This window comes from Cetorhinus maximus, chromosome 25, assembly GCF_964194155.1.
Source record: "Cetorhinus maximus chromosome 25, sCetMax3.hap1.1, whole genome shotgun sequence".
Taxonomy (NCBI): Eukaryota; Metazoa; Chordata; class Chondrichthyes; order Lamniformes; family Cetorhinidae; genus Cetorhinus; species Cetorhinus maximus.
In genome coordinates, this window is record NC_135903.1 from 39,242,226 (window position 1) to 39,258,551 (window position 16,326).

The following is a 16,326-nucleotide window of genomic DNA, read 5'->3' on the forward strand; positions in this document are numbered from 1 at the left end:
TAAATATCATATTAAGACCATTATCGACTGTTGTAAAAACCCTTAGGGAAGGAATTCTGCTGTCCTTACTTGGTCTGGCAGTTAAATGTGAACCACAGCAATATAAAACACTGTGAAGTCAATAAGAAATGAAACCAGGCAGACCACCTGACATCGACCTAGGTACCAGAAATGACAGTGGCAAACTCAGACCTGTCGACCCTGCAAAGTCCTCCTTACTAACATCTGGGGGCTTGTACCAAAATTGGGAGAGTCGCCTCACAGACTAGTCAAGCAACAGCCTGACATAGTCATTGTCATGGAATCGTGGCCAGGCACCTCCAAACCTGGTTCACTGAAGAGTGCAGGAGGACATGCCAGGAGCAGCACCAGGCATATCTAAAAATGAGATGTCAATCTGGTGAAGCTACAACTCAGAACTACTTGTGTGTCAAACAGCATAAGCAGCAAGTGATAGACAGAGCTAAGTGATCACCAGGTCAGATCTAAGCTCTGCAGTCCTGCCACATCCAGTTGTGAATGGTGGTGGACAATTAAACAACTCACTGGCGGAGGAGGCTCCACAAACATTGCCATCCTCAATAATGGGGGAGCCCAGCACATCAGTGCAAAAGACAAGGCAGCATTCGCAACAATCTTCAGCCAGAAGTGCCAAGTGGATGATCCATCTCGACCTCCACCAGAGGTTCCCAGCATCACAGATACTGTTTTCAGCCAATTTGATTCACTCCATGTGATATCAGGAAATGGCTGAGGTCACTGGATACTGCAAAAGCTATGGGCCCTGACAATATTCCGGCAATAGTACTGAAGACATGTGCTCCAGAACTTGCCGCGCCCCTATCCAAGCTGTTCCAGTACAGCTACAACACTGGCATCTACCCAGCTATGTGGGAAATTGTCCAGGTATGTCCTGTAACAAAGAGCAGGACAAATCCAATCTGGCCAATTACCACCCCATCAGTCTACTCTCGATCATCAGAAAAGTAATGGAAGGGGTCATTAACAGTGCTCTCACAATGGCACTTACTTAGCAATAACCTGCTCGCAAATGCTCAGTTTGGGTTCCGCCAGGGCCTCTCAGCTCCTGACCTCATTGTAGCCTTGGTTCAAACATGGACAAACAAGCTGAACACCAGAGGTGAGGCCCTTGATATCAAGGTAGCATTTTACCAAATGTGGCATCAAGGAGCTCTAGCAAAACTGGAGTCAATGGGAATCGGGGGAAACTCTCCTCTGGTTGGAGTCATACCTAGCACAAAGGACGATGGTTGTGGTTGTTGGAGGTCAGTCATCTCAGTTCCAGAACATCACTGCAGGAGTTCCTCAAGGTAGTGTCCTAGGCCCAACCATCTTCAGCTGCTTCATCAATGACCTTCCTTCCATCATAAGGTCAGAAGTGGCGATGTTCGCTGATGATTGCACAATGTTCAGCACCATTCGCGACTGCTCAGATACTGAAGCAGTCCATGCCCAAATGCAAAAGTATCCAGGCTTGGGCTGACAAGTGGCAAGTAACAGTCGCAGCACACAAGTGTCAGGCAATTATCATCTAAACAAGAGAGAATCTGACCATCGCTCCTTGACATTCAGTGGCCTTACCGTCGCTGAATCCTCCACTATCAACATCCTGGGGGTTACCATTGACCAATAACTGAAATGGACTGACCCTATAAATACTGTGGCTACAAAAGCAAGTCAGAGGCTGGGTATCCTGCGGTGAGTAACTCACCTCCTGACTCCCCAAAGCCTGTCCATTATCTACAAGGCACAAGTCAGGAGTGTGATGGAATACCCTCCACTTGCCTGGATGAGCGCTGCTCCAATAACACTCGAGAAACTCGACACCATCCAGGACAAAGCAGCCCGCTTGATTGGCACCACATCCACAAACATTCACCCCCTCCACCACCGATGAACAGTAGCAGCAGTGTGTATCATCTACAAGATGCGCTGCAGGAACTCACCAAGGCTCCTGAGACAGCACCTTCCAAACCCACGACCACTAGAAGGACAAGGGCAGCAGACACATGGGAACACCACCATCTTCAAGTTCCCTTCCAAGTCACTCACCACCCTGACTTGGAAATATATTGCCGTTCCTTCACTGTTGCTGGGTCAAAATCCTGGAAATCCCTTCCTAACAACACTGCGGGTGCACCTACACCAGAGGGACTGCAGTGGTTCAAGAAGGCAGCTCACCACCACCTTCTCAAGGATAATTAGGGATAGGCAGTAAATACTGGCCTAGCCAGCGACGCCTACATGCCATGACTGAATAAAACAAAGCCGTCGGGAATCATAGTTCCACAACATCAGAACTCTGGGTTCAAATCAGATTTGGATCTTGGATGGGAACACAGATCCAGGAAAGGGAAGTGGCAAGTGGGTGAATCAGAGAGCAGGAGGTTTGGTGAGAGGGTGGGTCAGGTATGGGGAAGATGCCACAACTAAGAGGTCAGGGAGTGGCAAGATGCTGCTGCAAAGTGGCACGAGTCAATTGGGAAACTACATGTATCTTGTGATGCTCAACAAGATTACAGTCCCCATTAACTTACTAACGTTAAAGTGAAACAATGTTAAGCGGGGCAACATTAAACAAAGACTTGCTGTATAATGCTGGGTTGGGCTCCGACTCGTCACGACCCTCTGTGAATAAAGCGGTTACTGAGAATGGATGAATGGAGTCGGGGAGCTGCACTTTGTGTTGATGGAAGCTGTCACTGGTTTGTGGGCCTTGCAATGAAGGACACTGGTATATGCAGTCACCCTGCGCTGAAGTTACTGTGCAGTGTAGTTAGTGCGGTCACCATATCGTGTAGATAATGCGGTTTGCCATGCAGAGTAGTTATTGCAGTTACCATGCGGTGCAGTATATGTGGTCACCCCCTATGCGGTTACAGTACAGTGGAATAAAAGCAAAATACCACGGATGCTGGAAATTTGAAAACAAAAACAGGAAATGCTGGAAAAACTCAGCAGGTCTGGCAGCATCTTTGGAGAGAGAAACAGAGTTAACAGTTTGAGTGCGTATGACTCTTTAGAGCGTACAGTGGAGTTAGTGCGGTCACCATGCAGTGCAGTTAATGTGATTACCATGTGGTGTAGTTAATGTGGTTACTGTGGTATAGTTAATCCAATTACTATGCAGTGTAGTTAATGTGGTTACAGTGCGGTGTAGTTAATGTGGTTACCATGCAGTGTAGTTATTGCAGTTACTGTGGTATAGTTAATCCAATTCCCGTGTGGTGCAGTTAATGTGGTTACTGTGTAGTGTAGTATATGCAGTCACCTTGCAGTGACCATGCAGTGCGATCGGTCAGCGTAGTCAGTGGGATTATCATATGGTCTCATTGGTGCGGTTACTGTGAGATGTAATCAGCTCTTCATCCTCTTGTTGTTTTAGGCGGCTCACTTATCTGGCCTGATAAGACAGTCTTGAACTATTCAAACTGGGCTCATGAAACTGAGAACATGAGTTTAATGAGTCCAAACACTTGCTATTGGATCAACAGCAACACTGGCATCTGGGGAATTGGTCCCTGTACCAGCTTCACACTCGGCATTGTCTGCAAAGCACCAAGAGGTAAGGAATAAAAGGAAAGAAGATTTTTGAGACCACCAAAGACAGACATTGCTCCAGCGCTGGATGGGCAGGGAGTCGGGGCTGATATTACAAAATGGGCATCGCGGTGGGAAGGGATTCTCTTCTATCCAAAGGCAGTGGCTCTTCATGCAGGGTGGTATAGATGGTGACCATTCAGCCCCTACTATAGGGGCTATCCCAATTGAGTTTTTCCCTGTCCTCATCCAACATTCACATCAATGAACTTCCCAGCAGAGGTCAATAGATTAGCAGTGAGGAGCAGGATTCCTGACTGGTTTCTGGCCCCCATCCTATGGTTCGCAGACACTGAGCTCATTTATTCTGACATTGTCATGGTCCCAGCTCAGCCAACACACTTTTGACTATGTGCGACAGTGAATAGCGAGTGACAGGTCAGAGGTTGGGAATTCTGCTGAGAGTAACTCACCTCCTGACTCCCCAAAGCCTGTGCATCATCTACAAGGCACAAGTCAGGAGTGTGATGGAATATTCCCCACTTGCCTGGATGAGTGTAGCTCCCACAACACTTAAGAAGCTTGACAACGTCCAGAACAAAGCAGCCCGCTTGATTGGCACCACATCCACGAACCTTCACTCCCTCCACCACCAAAGCACAGCAGCATCAGCCTGTCCCATCTACAAGATGCACTGCAGGAACTCACCAAGGCTCCTTAGACAGCACCTTCCAAACCTGTGACCTCTACCACCTAGAAGGATAAGGGGAACAGACACATAGGAACACCACCACCTACAAGTTCCCCTCCAAGCCATGCACCATCCTGACTTGAAAATATATCGCCATTCCTTCACTGTCGCTGGGTCAAAATCCTGGAACTCCCTCCCTAACAGCACTGTGGGTGTACCTACACCACAAGGACTGTAGCGGTTCAAGAAGGCAGCTCACCCACCACCACTTTCTCAAGGGCAATTAGGGATGGGAAATAAATGCTGGCCCAGCCAGCGATGCCCATATCCCACGAACAAATAAATTTTAAAGATTGGTGTCAGTCTGGAGAAATGTAAATGGACAGCTAATTCGCTCTCCTCCATTTACACTGTCACTGTAAATAGGAGGCCTGCTTGCTAATTCTTTCAATGTTAATTAAACTAATGCAATTTTAAAAATTTACTCCCACAGTTCAAGAAAACAGACTTCTCGCTACCTGTAAGTAAACCTCCTGCTGTTTTTTCCTGTTGCTCATTTTTCCATTTTTAACGCAGCGACTCAGTTCTGAGGCTTTTCTCCCATTTTCTGTCTCCCGTATGTGTACTTGCAGCCGGCTCGCAGGGGCACACCTTGGACATCATCTTGTACGTGCTGGGCGCGTTGGTGCTGCTGGCGGTGGTGGTGGTGCTGCTGCTCCTGTACCGTCGGCGGATCACCACGGGCTCTCGGCGCGGGGCCTTCGAGAGCGCGCGCTACAGCCGGACCTCCTCGACCCCCAGCGAATCCGTGGAGAAAAACATCCTGGTGTCGGACATGGAAATGAACGAGCAGCAGGAATAACCCCGGCACCTGCCCCTCTGTCTCCCTTCCTCCTCGAGCAGTGTGCTAAGCACAGGCAGACTGGCGTTCAGAACATAATGCAGGTCAACATGGAGTCCCAGCACAGCCTCACAGTGACACAGTTGGCACTGCTTAATGGGGATATGCCTTAAAAGGATACATTTCTCAGGCATCCAGTTTTTTATATATATATATATATACATACATCAATACTGGTGGATTTTATCTGATAAATGGGGCAATTTGTATCCACTAGGGCCCTCCAATAAACAGCTTCAACTGTGTTATTGACCTTGATGCAGGAGTGTTCCTATGTAAAAGTGCACAATTCAATGAATAAAATCATCACGCACTCACTGTGCCTGATGAGCCTCCCATCAGTTTCAGCATGGTTCAGATGTTGGCACAGTGCTAATGTGCAGCCTGCCCACTGTTTCGCAGACCCCACACTTCCACAGACAGGAGGAGGGGGCATGTGTGTGCTTACACTGAGTGATCAGGATCTGGATTAGCGTCAACACTCTTTTAGAGAGAGTTCCTGTGAGAAACTGCTAAAGCCCAGGCGACTCTAGCTCACCGCAGACCTTGAAAAGCTGTTGACGAGGGGTAGCATAGAAAATAGCCAGTGGTTGATGGTGGATCAATCTGAGAGGGTGGGGTGTGTGCCCGATTAACACTCCGTGGACTGTACCTCCTCTGACCCCTCACGTTTTACGCACTTACCTTGTGTTTAAAATGATTAAGGGATTTGATAGGGTGGATAACGGAGCAAGGGGGTAGAACTTCAAAATTAAAATTAGGCCACTCATAGATGATGTCAGGAGTCACTTCGCACAGGAGGTAGTGGAAAGATGGAATTCTCTCCCCCAAAAAGCTATTGAAAATGTGAAAACTGAGATTGATAGATTTTTGTTCAGTGAAGGTATTAAGGGTTAGGGAACAAAGCGAATAGCTCAAGGGACCAAATGGTCTACTCCTGTTCCTATGTTTCCAATACACAATCAGATAATCAGGGGTTGAAAGGCAGGTTTTTCAATGATGATCAAATGAGATGAGAGAATGAACAAGACCAGCATGTTGATTGCAATATGTAAGGGGAGGAAATGAGCCAGCAGTGATACAGAGCGCGTCAGTGTTGGCAATTATGGAAACATCTTAGACCTCAGATCACAAGGGGAGAAAATGTGAGAATATACCTTAAGTGAACATGATGTGTAAACATGATCAGGCAAAGATTGGATCGTTGGAAGGTTCCCTCTCTGCTAAGCAATTCTGCATTTATTAGATTTTAACTGTGTCCGTCAGGGTCACTCGCTGCTCAACAGATCGCTCATATTTATCAAAGGAAAAATCCCACCTTCTAAGAAAATGAGGTCAGGGTGGGGAACTTTTTTTTAAGGGGCTATTTCACGAGCTTGTGATCCCAGTCACAAGTTCCAGAAATGTCCACTCAGATCCCACAACTTTCTGTCCACAAATTTTAAAGGATGAAAAATCATGAGGGGGAGGGAAGGTGATGTTTCCAAATTCCAGGTTAAGTGTTCCCAGACAGGCAGCTCCATACCAGGCGCGCAGTTTGTAATGTGAGGCTGAAATCTTGTTCTATTATGTGGATATAAAGTTAGAGAAACACCATCAAGTGGGTTACCAATACCCCATTTATTTTAAACTGGTTAAGACCTCTGGTAAGCTAGCAGATGGTAGTATGATGCTTCATGTAGTAATATTCAGTTATCCTGGGGAATTTCTATTATTGGTTTAAAAACTGAAGTCAAAGGCTTTTGGGTACATTTCAGGTTCCATCACCTTACATTATGGACTTTCAGCCCCTGATGTATTGGGTGTGACAAGGCTGCACAGTGGTGATTGGAGGATTAGGGCATCTGTTGGCAGTTAGAGTTGACAGAAGAGTGGAAGAGCACCTGGGTTAGATCAGCACCATCCCAGGGCTTTGTAGCTTCTTCCACTGAGCTGCCTTAAGCCCTCTTATGGGTGGCAGGGGCACAGGGTGGGATTGAGGGGGTGGTGGAGGTGGGGAGGGTGTAGGTGAGATGTTTCTATGGATGATCTTATTGTGTGGGTCTCTGGGAAAGGGGCTAGATTCCTGTGCATTGGAAGCAGTAGTGAAGAATGTTACTGTTAAAGGAAAGAATACTGGGCCTGTGAAGGGAAGAAGGTGATGACAGTTTATAGAAAGTTTGAGAGGACCACGGTAAGTGCTAAGACGTGTTTGTGTTAGGGAGTTGCAGTCGGCTAATACTGAGAGCTGCAAAAACACCAGTCAGTCAGATAGTGAGTTATAGATGTCAGAGTGAAAGAAGTTATACCATCACGAGAGCTTACCTCAACTGGAGGGGAGCAGATCCAAAGCAATGAAACAAACATCCCTGAACATTATCCTATACTCTTCTAATCGCTGGGGATAAATCTTCTTGTTCTCTGATGTTCTTTCAGATAAAGGGATTGCAACACTGGAGACCAACATTTTTTCCATTTTGCATCTTATGGCAGTACCAGGAATTCTGTAGGGCACTTTATTGAAATAATATCTGTGCACAAAGCTATAGAGTCTTGATGACAATCAAACGATACAGGTGGGGGTGGAGGGGAGGGGAGGGGTGTAGATGGGGCAGGGGGAGTGAAACTGGTCTATGCCGGTAATATGAACAGGCTGACAGCACACCAGGAGCCACACCAGGCTTTCAGGAGGGGTGTGAAGCAAGCTGCTGATTTACTGACGCAGCCTGATTCACACTATTGGTCAAAGACCAATTTCATCTATTCAAGGGGTCCAAATATTCTTAGAATAACTTTCACTAGTTTTTTTTCCAGGCGTTGGGGGGGGCAAAAGAAGGGAGTTTACCCCTTTCCCAAACTGAAAGTTATTTCAAGCTTTCAAAACATAAACGTTTACTTTGTGATTGAGGGGCTGCAAAAAACTGACTCTGTCCACTTCTATCGCTGAGTTTAACAGAGGCAGTGAGATTTGCTAAACAGGATTCTGAGAATAAAGTGTTTTTTTAAGTTTAAGTTGTGAAGAGTTTTTATTTTGCCATTAACCCCCCCCCATCAGTCTTCTCAAAGAGTTAAAGGATAGTGCAGCCAAGCACAGTTCTGGGAAGTGGTTCCAATGGGGATAGTCAAGGATGTTGGGATAGATATTCATCTTCAATACCTACACCAGCTGGGCAGAGCCCAGGGAAGAACATCTCACATCCCTCACCCGACCCACTCGACTTTCCTTCCTTTCATTCCAATGAACAGGCCTGCAATCCTCCCTGCCACACTAAAGTAACCAATCAGAAGCAGGTAGCACCTTCTCAGGGTCATTTAGGGACAGGAAATGAATGCCAACCTCACCCCTGACTCCCACATGTTGGGAATGAATAAAGGAGAAACTTGCACAGTGCCAGGTCAGGATACAAGAAAATCAGGGACCCCACCCCCTACTCCCTACCTTTCTCAGGGGCTATGGTCTCATTTAAATCTCCTGATTTCTGTCTCTCTCTTACACCAATGGCAGCTCGAATGCATTGCTTAATTGGCTTGGCCTTAATCTGATGATTATTAGGACAGAGTGGGTTGAGCTCCACATATTGGCCTGACCTGAGGCATCTTCAGTCACATTGAATTGTCTCAACCACTTGGTCCAGAGAGGTGAAAAGCATTTACGGACATGAAAATCCACCTTGTAGTGGTTCAGTTGTTTTATAATAAGATGCTCACAGGGAGCAATGTGCATGAGAGTTGGTTTATTTTGACCTGCACATATTGGAAAAAAGTTGTCCAACAAGAATTCACTTGTATTAATAAAGTGAACTGTGCACCTGCTCGTCCAGAATGGAAAACACGAGGCCCGAGAGAGAAAGCTGGGTGTACTGTCAGTGACATTTGGTGAGTGATGCCCCTTTGCATCCCCCCTCCACTCAGTGTGAATTGTAACCATTATGTGCAGTGTCTGGGATACACAATATTTTATTAAGGTTTGGATGTATTCCACTGAAGCCTATGAAGGATATAGAGTGAGCTGGGAAAAAGGTGGCTTTGACTCTCTGCACTGTCTGAGGAACTGGGAACAAATTCCACTTGCCTGCTTTGGTCAACCTTCATTAATTAAACTAATTTGATCAGGTTCAGGTTTAAATTTCTGGTGGATACCAAGATTTTTCCTGCTTTGTTTCACAGTAAATAGATTAAGAAGGTTTTTATAGTGACACATTGGGGTAGGTATTGCCTGGGATAACTGAAGAAATCTGAGCTGTTCCCAGTTAACAGTGTTTTGTAGAGTGTTATTCCAGTGCTATGTTGGGCACTGATATTAATGAGTGGAACTGAGAGAATATGCTTGATAACAAGTCTCAGCTCATGGTAAAGGAAGAGTTCCTATTGTAACATAAACACTGTGATGTTTTCATTTATCTAATTTGTTGAAACTTGGCATTAGCAGTATTGCTGTGGTCCTAGTTGAGGCCTGTGAAGAGCAGCCTAGCAATGAGGCACTGCTGACAGTATGTACACTGTGTGTGCTGTCTCCACCAGCATCGCTGACCAGTTTCCAGTGTGTAGTGACTAAAGAGCAGGGGAACCAAAAAACCCTCCTTCCAGCAGAAACAAACATCCTGTTCTCAGTGAAAGAGAATTGATGTGGAAAGCTCATTGATCCTGCATATTGCCTCACAGGATAAGAACTGGCTGTCACTCATGTTGGTCTGCCCTTGCTGAGCAGACTAGACAGGAACATCCATTTCGCAAAAGCAAGATACAAGAGCTGGAGATTCCTAACGTGTTTTTAAAATGATATAAAGGCGTCAATCACTCATAAGGGATTGGATAAACACGTTGTGGGTTCATTTATTAACTCTCGGCACGTGTGAACAGATATGTATGGCCAGAAATCTTGAAGACATCAGAGCTGCAGACCTGTGTGTATGTACTCTGCTGAAAGCAAAAGTTAAACTGGATGGCATGGCACACTTCCTTTCGAGTGATGGCATGCTACAATCCCTTAAAGGCATATTACAACAGATAATGTCATTCCAGCATGTTTACAAAAGAAATCCATCTTTAAATCCAGCAAATACAGAAACATTAACTCTGGAAACACAACAGAAAAAGTTAAAATGTCCTATAAATCCAGAGTTTCTTTAATTCTTTAGTCAGTAGGGTAATCTGTATATCATTTACTCCCACCCTAAGTAGGAACTAAATGACCAGACCATCTAATTTAGGCAATCTGTATATTTGAGTTCATATTACTAGCTTTATCACTAGATTGTAAAAATACACAGGAAAGTATTTTACTTTTCCTGAAGTGAAAGAGAGACTTGCACTTATTCTCAGGACTTCCTGAATCACTTTTCTTTTGAAGTCTATTCATTGCTGTAATATTGGAAATGTGATGGCCTATTTTCTACCACACACACAAAGGAAATAAATGCCAAGATTATCACTTTTAGTGTTGGGTTATTATAAATATTGGCCAGAGCACCCCCATTGCACTTCTTTCAAAAGCTCTTTTGCAACATCTTTGACATCTCATCCAAAAGGCAGCACTCCCAACAGGTCAGCACTCCCCTGGAGTGTCAGCCCAGATTTTGTGCTAAGTCTCTGGAGTGGAACTTGACCCCTTGCCCTTCTGACTCAGAAGTGAGAGTGCCACAACTGAGTCAAACTTACACCCAACGGTGGTGTTAATGGTGTTATGACCTCCGTGACCAAGAAATCAAAATAACCAAATTTATCAAACTACCTCAATGAGAAAACCAATGGTCAAGATTTCACTCTTTATAACTTTTACTTTAACAATTGCAGTAAAATTAAACATGAATTAACAGACAAATTGCAGCCAATATAAACTACAAATTTCACATTAAATAGTAGATACAACAAAGATGGATCTCATGGGTTTACCATGACTCCAAATAGCATATATGGTTCTAATTTCAGGCACAGGGTTATTCAAAGCTCTGAACCTCATTAGGTAGAATTCTAGCTCCTTTTAAGGATTTTGCCACCAATCCTCATCTGAAAGTAGCTCCCAATCAATTTGAGTTCCACAGGCATTCTCCTCACCAAACTGACCTGCTTCTGCAGAGCCTTTTCAGCTCTGCTCACAACAGTCTTGATGGCCTGGTCTTCCAGAAACACCTTTATCCAAACCCTCAGTAACAAACTGGTGTACTGTATGGTCAATCAGTTGCTTTAAAATAACTGAAGCAGTGCAGAAATCTTATTTTCCTTTATCCTCGCTCCAAGATTCAGTCTTCATTTTCCTTCAGCCTGCCTTCTCTGCACCATTGGGGCTGAGCTCGAATGGCTCTGTGTTTAACCAGCTGGTTTTAACCAGCATCAGATTCAGTTTCTGTTTTAGTTTCCCTAAAAACCTGAAGATTCAGTTTCCCTTTCAGTTAGGGTCTGACCCAAAGCTTTGAAACAAGGGTCAGTGCACCCAACAGAACATTTGGCAAGTCATCTGTTCAGACAGCAGCTCGCGCACTCCCCCCAGTGGTCCCACAAACTGAAGGTTCTATCATAATACACCTCAGAACACTGGACAGAAATGTTTCCATTGTGTTGTGTCACTGCAGTCAGTAGCTTCCGTTTAAGTGAAGGAATGCATGTACAATCCTTCAATTGAGCAGTAATATATTCATGTCCGGCTCTTGTACTCTACTATGTCTAATTCGGTATTATAACAAGAGATTTACAGGTATTAAATTGAAGTTGTCATTAACTTTAGTGAAAAAATTTCTATTATTCAACAGAATCACAATTGTTACGACACAGAAGGCCTTTCAGCCCATCATCTCTGCACCCGCTCTCCGTAGGACCAATTCACCTAGCGCCACTCCCCCACTTTCTCCCCGTAACCCAGCATATTTTTCCTTTTTGGATAGCAATCCAATTCCCTCTTGAAGCTTCAATTAAACCTGTTTCTGCCACATTCTCCGACAGAGATTCCAGATCTTAACCGATCACTATGTGAAGAAGTTTCTCCTCATGTCTCCATTGCTTCTTTTGCTTCCTACCTTAAATCTGTGCCCTCTTGTTCTCAATCCCTTCACCAGTGGGAACGTTTTTTCCCCATTTATTTTGTCCAGACCCCCTCATGATTTTGAATACCTCTATCAAATCTCCTCTCAACCTTCTCCAAGGAAAATATTCCCAACTTCTCCAATCTATGTTCCTCATCCCTGGGACTATTCTCGTGAGTCTTTTCTGCACCCTCACTCATGCTTTCACCTCTTTCCTAAATGTGGTGTGCAAAACTGGACACAATACTCCAGCTAAGGCCAAACCTGTATTCTTTTCAAGTTTAACAACACTTCGTTGCTCTTGTACTCTATGGTCCCTGTTAATAAAGCCCAGGATACTGTACGCGTTATTAACCGTGTTCCCAACCTGTCCTGCTGCCTTCAATGACTTATGCGCATATACACCCAGGTCTTTCTGCTCCTGCACCCTCTTTGTAATTGTACCCTTTATTTTATATTGTCTTTCAGCATCCTTCCTACCAAAGTGAATCACTTCACACTTCTCTGCATTAAATTTCATCTTGCCACCTGTCCACCCATTAGACCAACTTGTCTATGTCCTTTGTAGTTCTACACTATCCTCCTCACAGTTCAGACACTTTTGTATCATCAGTTTTGTATCATCTGCAAATTTTGAAATTGTGCCCTGTACACCAAAGTCTAGGTCTTTCATACATATAAGGAAAAGCAAGGATCCCAATACCGACCCCTGGTGTACTCCACTACAAACCTTCCTCCAGTCCAAAAAACATCCATTAACCACTACTCGCTGTTTCCTGTCATTCAGCCAATTTCATATCCATGTTGCTACTGTTCCTTTTATTCCATGAGCTATAATTTCCCATAAGTCTGTTGTGCGGCGCTTTCAGATGCCTTTTGGAAGTCCATGTACACCACATCAACAGCATTACCCTCATCGACATTCTCGGTTACCTCATCAAAAAATTCCAGCAAATTTGTTAAACACGATTTTCCCTTAGCAAATCCACGCTATTTTTCCTTAATTAACGCATGTTTGCCCAAGTGACTATTAATTTTGTCTTGAATTATCATTTCTAGAAGCTTCTCCTCCACAGAGATTAAATCGGCTGCCGTGTAGTTACTGGGCTTATCGTGACACTCTTTTTTGAACGAGGGTGTAACATTTGCAGACCTCCTGCACCACCCGGGTTAAAGGAAGACTGGAAAATTATGGCCAGTGTCCCTGCAATTTCCACTCTCACTTTCCCCAGTATCCTTGGATGCATTCCATCTGGTCCCGGTGCCTTATCAACCGAACAGTTGATTCTGAACATAACTAAAGTTTCTTATTTTAAGTAAAGGCTGAACTGATCTCACACACAAGGCACAATCATTCCTGCACTGAGGAAGTAAGGCACAGGGAAGCTGACGATGACAATGTAGTTGTAAATTTTCAGCAGTATCACTCAGTATCAGTGGTAACACTCTCATCTCCAAGTCAGTAGGTTGTGGATACAGCAACGTAAAGAGTAATAGAAGAGTAAAGCATAGAAGGAAGCCATTCGGCCCATTGATTCTGTATTGATTCTTTTGAAGAGCAGCCCAGCTAATTCCACTCCCCAACTCTTCCCCATATACCGGCAGCTCTATTTTCTTTCAAGTATTTATCCAATTTCCTTTTAAAAGTAGAATTGAATATGTTTCTACCAACCTATTCAGCTGGAACCCCCACCCTTCCCAGTGAACTTGCTCCTGCTCCAGCGGCTTGCCCTGCAGGCAGTTATTGCTCGGAGGGGCATTAATTACCTTGAGGCGAAATTTCTGCTCCCATCTGGCCAGGAAGTCTTGCCCCTGAGATCTGCTAGCCAATCAAAAGGCCGGAAGCTGTTCAGCCTCAGCAGCACCACCCGGAGCTGTGGCCATTACTGGGACTGCAGGCAGTCTCTGACACTGGGGAACCGGAGCTCGAATGGAGAACTAATTGGAGCGGGTGGTCGGTGGCGGGGGGGTGGTGCTGTCTCACCGGGGCCAGGTTGGCAGACCGGGCACTGGAGGCAGGGGGACGAGGTAGACAGGCCTGCAAGGAAAGACCTGTGGGAAGCCCTCCGATCATCCCGGGGGGTCTGTCAAGGAGGCACATCCTCCCGTACTCGTCACCAGCCAGCAATGGGAAAGTTGTTAACCTTGACGCTTGGGTGGGTCTCTCCCACCACTGGTCAAATCCCAGCAGTGGTGGGATGAGGCTCTTAAGTGGGTAATAATTGGCCACTTAAGGGCATCAGTTGGTCCTTGGACTGATGGGGTGTCTGGCGTCTCACTGGTAAAGTTTCGGTGGGGTGGGCAGATAGTCAGCAGGCATGGCTCCCGTAGCATTTAATAGGCGGGGAGCCACCTTCAAACCCATCACCAGGGAACCATAAAATCCAGTCTATTAAGTATTGCATTCCAATCCTAAACACCCATTGCATAAGAAATTTTTCCTCATGTCATTTCTGCTTCTTTTGACAATCTTATTTTATTCTTTATTTACTCTATCTAAACCCTCCATAAGAAATCTCCTCTTAACATTCTCTGCTCCAAGGAGAACCAACCCCGGCTTCTCCAGTCTACCCACGTTAACTACAATCCCTCAGCCCTAGTAAATCTCTCCTGCACCCTCTCCAAAGTCTTTACATCCTTCGTAAAATGTGGTGCTCAGAATTGGACACAATGCTCCGATTGGGCCAGATCCAGAATTTTAGCAAAACTTGGCATTTGCTATCTTTAGCCAGAATTTTACCAGCCCCTTGGCAATGGGCTGGAGGTGGGAAGGCTGGAGAATTGTTGTGGGAGGGGGTGTGCTGTGCCCATGTTATGCCATTTTGTCAGTAATATGAAGGGTGGTAGTTCAGCCTCCTGCCTGGAGCCCAATTGAGCCACTTAAGTGACCAATTCAGGGCCTATTCCTGCCTCCGCAGGGATTTTGCCAATGCAAATGGGGCCCGCTGATGTGTTGGGAGACCACCCAGTGAAGCCTCGAGGCCTCCCAGTGGGCTTCAGTGTGGGGTCCCTATTTTTTGGGCACTCCATGGCCCTTCAGATAGCAAAGACTGTCCGTGCCGTGACAATGCTGCCTGTGTTCGACACACACCCCCCCTCATCCCCACCACTCCCATTTCACCGGGCCCTCCCTGCCTACCTGGCTCTGGTGTACTCAACCCCACTTATCCCCCTTCAAAGACGCCTCAGTCATTGAAGCACCATCCCCTCGCAACTACAGCCTCAGGAACGGCCACCACTAGCAGTGGCACTGCTGAGGGTCTGAACTGCTAGCCCTCTGATTGGGCCAGCAGCTCTTGGCTGGGTTGGCCCCAGCAGCGACCACTTAATATTAGCCACTGCTGGGAATACGCCTCCTCGGGTCCTACCGCTGACTGAAGCGTGGTCGGCTCCTGTTTTCGGCTCCAGTATTGTACTTCAGTTGTCTGTCCCTGTAAAATCCAGTCCCACGGCTTTATTAATAAAGCCCAGGGCCCTACATGCTTTATTAATAACTCTGTTAACCTGTTCTGTGAGGTTTTGTGGTGCAGTGAGTAGCGCCATCAACCTCCAAGCCATACCAGGGAGATGGTGGCCTAGTGAAAATGTTGCTGAACTAGTAATTCAGAGGCCCAAGCTGATGCTCTGGGGCTATGAGTTCAAATCCCACCATGGCAGCTGGCTCTTGAATGCAAAGCTAGTCTCAGTAATAATGACGATGAAACTATCATCAATTGTCATTTTAAAAAAAACCCATCTGGTTCACTAATGCCCTTTGGGGAAGGAATTCTGCCATCCTTACCTGGTCTGACTTACATGTGACTCCAGACTCTCAGTGATGTGTTTAACTCTTAATTGCCCTCAAGGGACAATATAGGGATGGGCTATAATGCTGCCATTGCCAGTGATGTCCACATCCCATGAAAGAATAAGTTAAACAAAGATTTGGATCATTAGTAAATTTCAAAATTGTATCCTGTACCCCCATGTTCAAATCATTATATGTATCAAAAGCAATAGGTGGTCCAAATACTAAATCCTTGGGAATTCCACTGTACCCTGGTTTTAGCCAATTCATGCACCTCTCAGTGTTTGTCCTGCAAATCCGCTCTTTTACCATATAATCCAGTGCAGTTCTGAGAGTTTGTGCACCATACTGATGTAAAATAGACTATACAGATTCCTATAAAAAGCACCAT

At 45.5% G+C, this 16,326-nt stretch overlaps 1 protein-coding gene across 1 annotated transcript in view; it reads left to right on the forward strand.

Annotated features, from left to right (window-relative positions):
* The window catches only part of mrc2 (mannose receptor, C-type 2), a 278,857-nt gene extending 270,713 nt beyond the window's left edge, over positions 1 to 8,144 (forward strand). Inside the window, exons 28-30 of the mRNA XM_078529833.1 lie at positions 3,407 to 3,586; positions 4,746 to 4,772; positions 4,885 to 8,144. Of these exons, the coding sequence (XP_078385959.1) occupies positions 3,407 to 3,586; positions 4,746 to 4,772; positions 4,885 to 5,114 (437 nt within the window). The 3' untranslated portion in view covers positions 5,115 to 8,144. The remainder of the gene's footprint in view (positions 1 to 3,406; positions 3,587 to 4,745; positions 4,773 to 4,884) is intronic.
* The last annotated feature ends 8,182 nt before the right edge of the window (positions 8,145 to 16,326 follow it).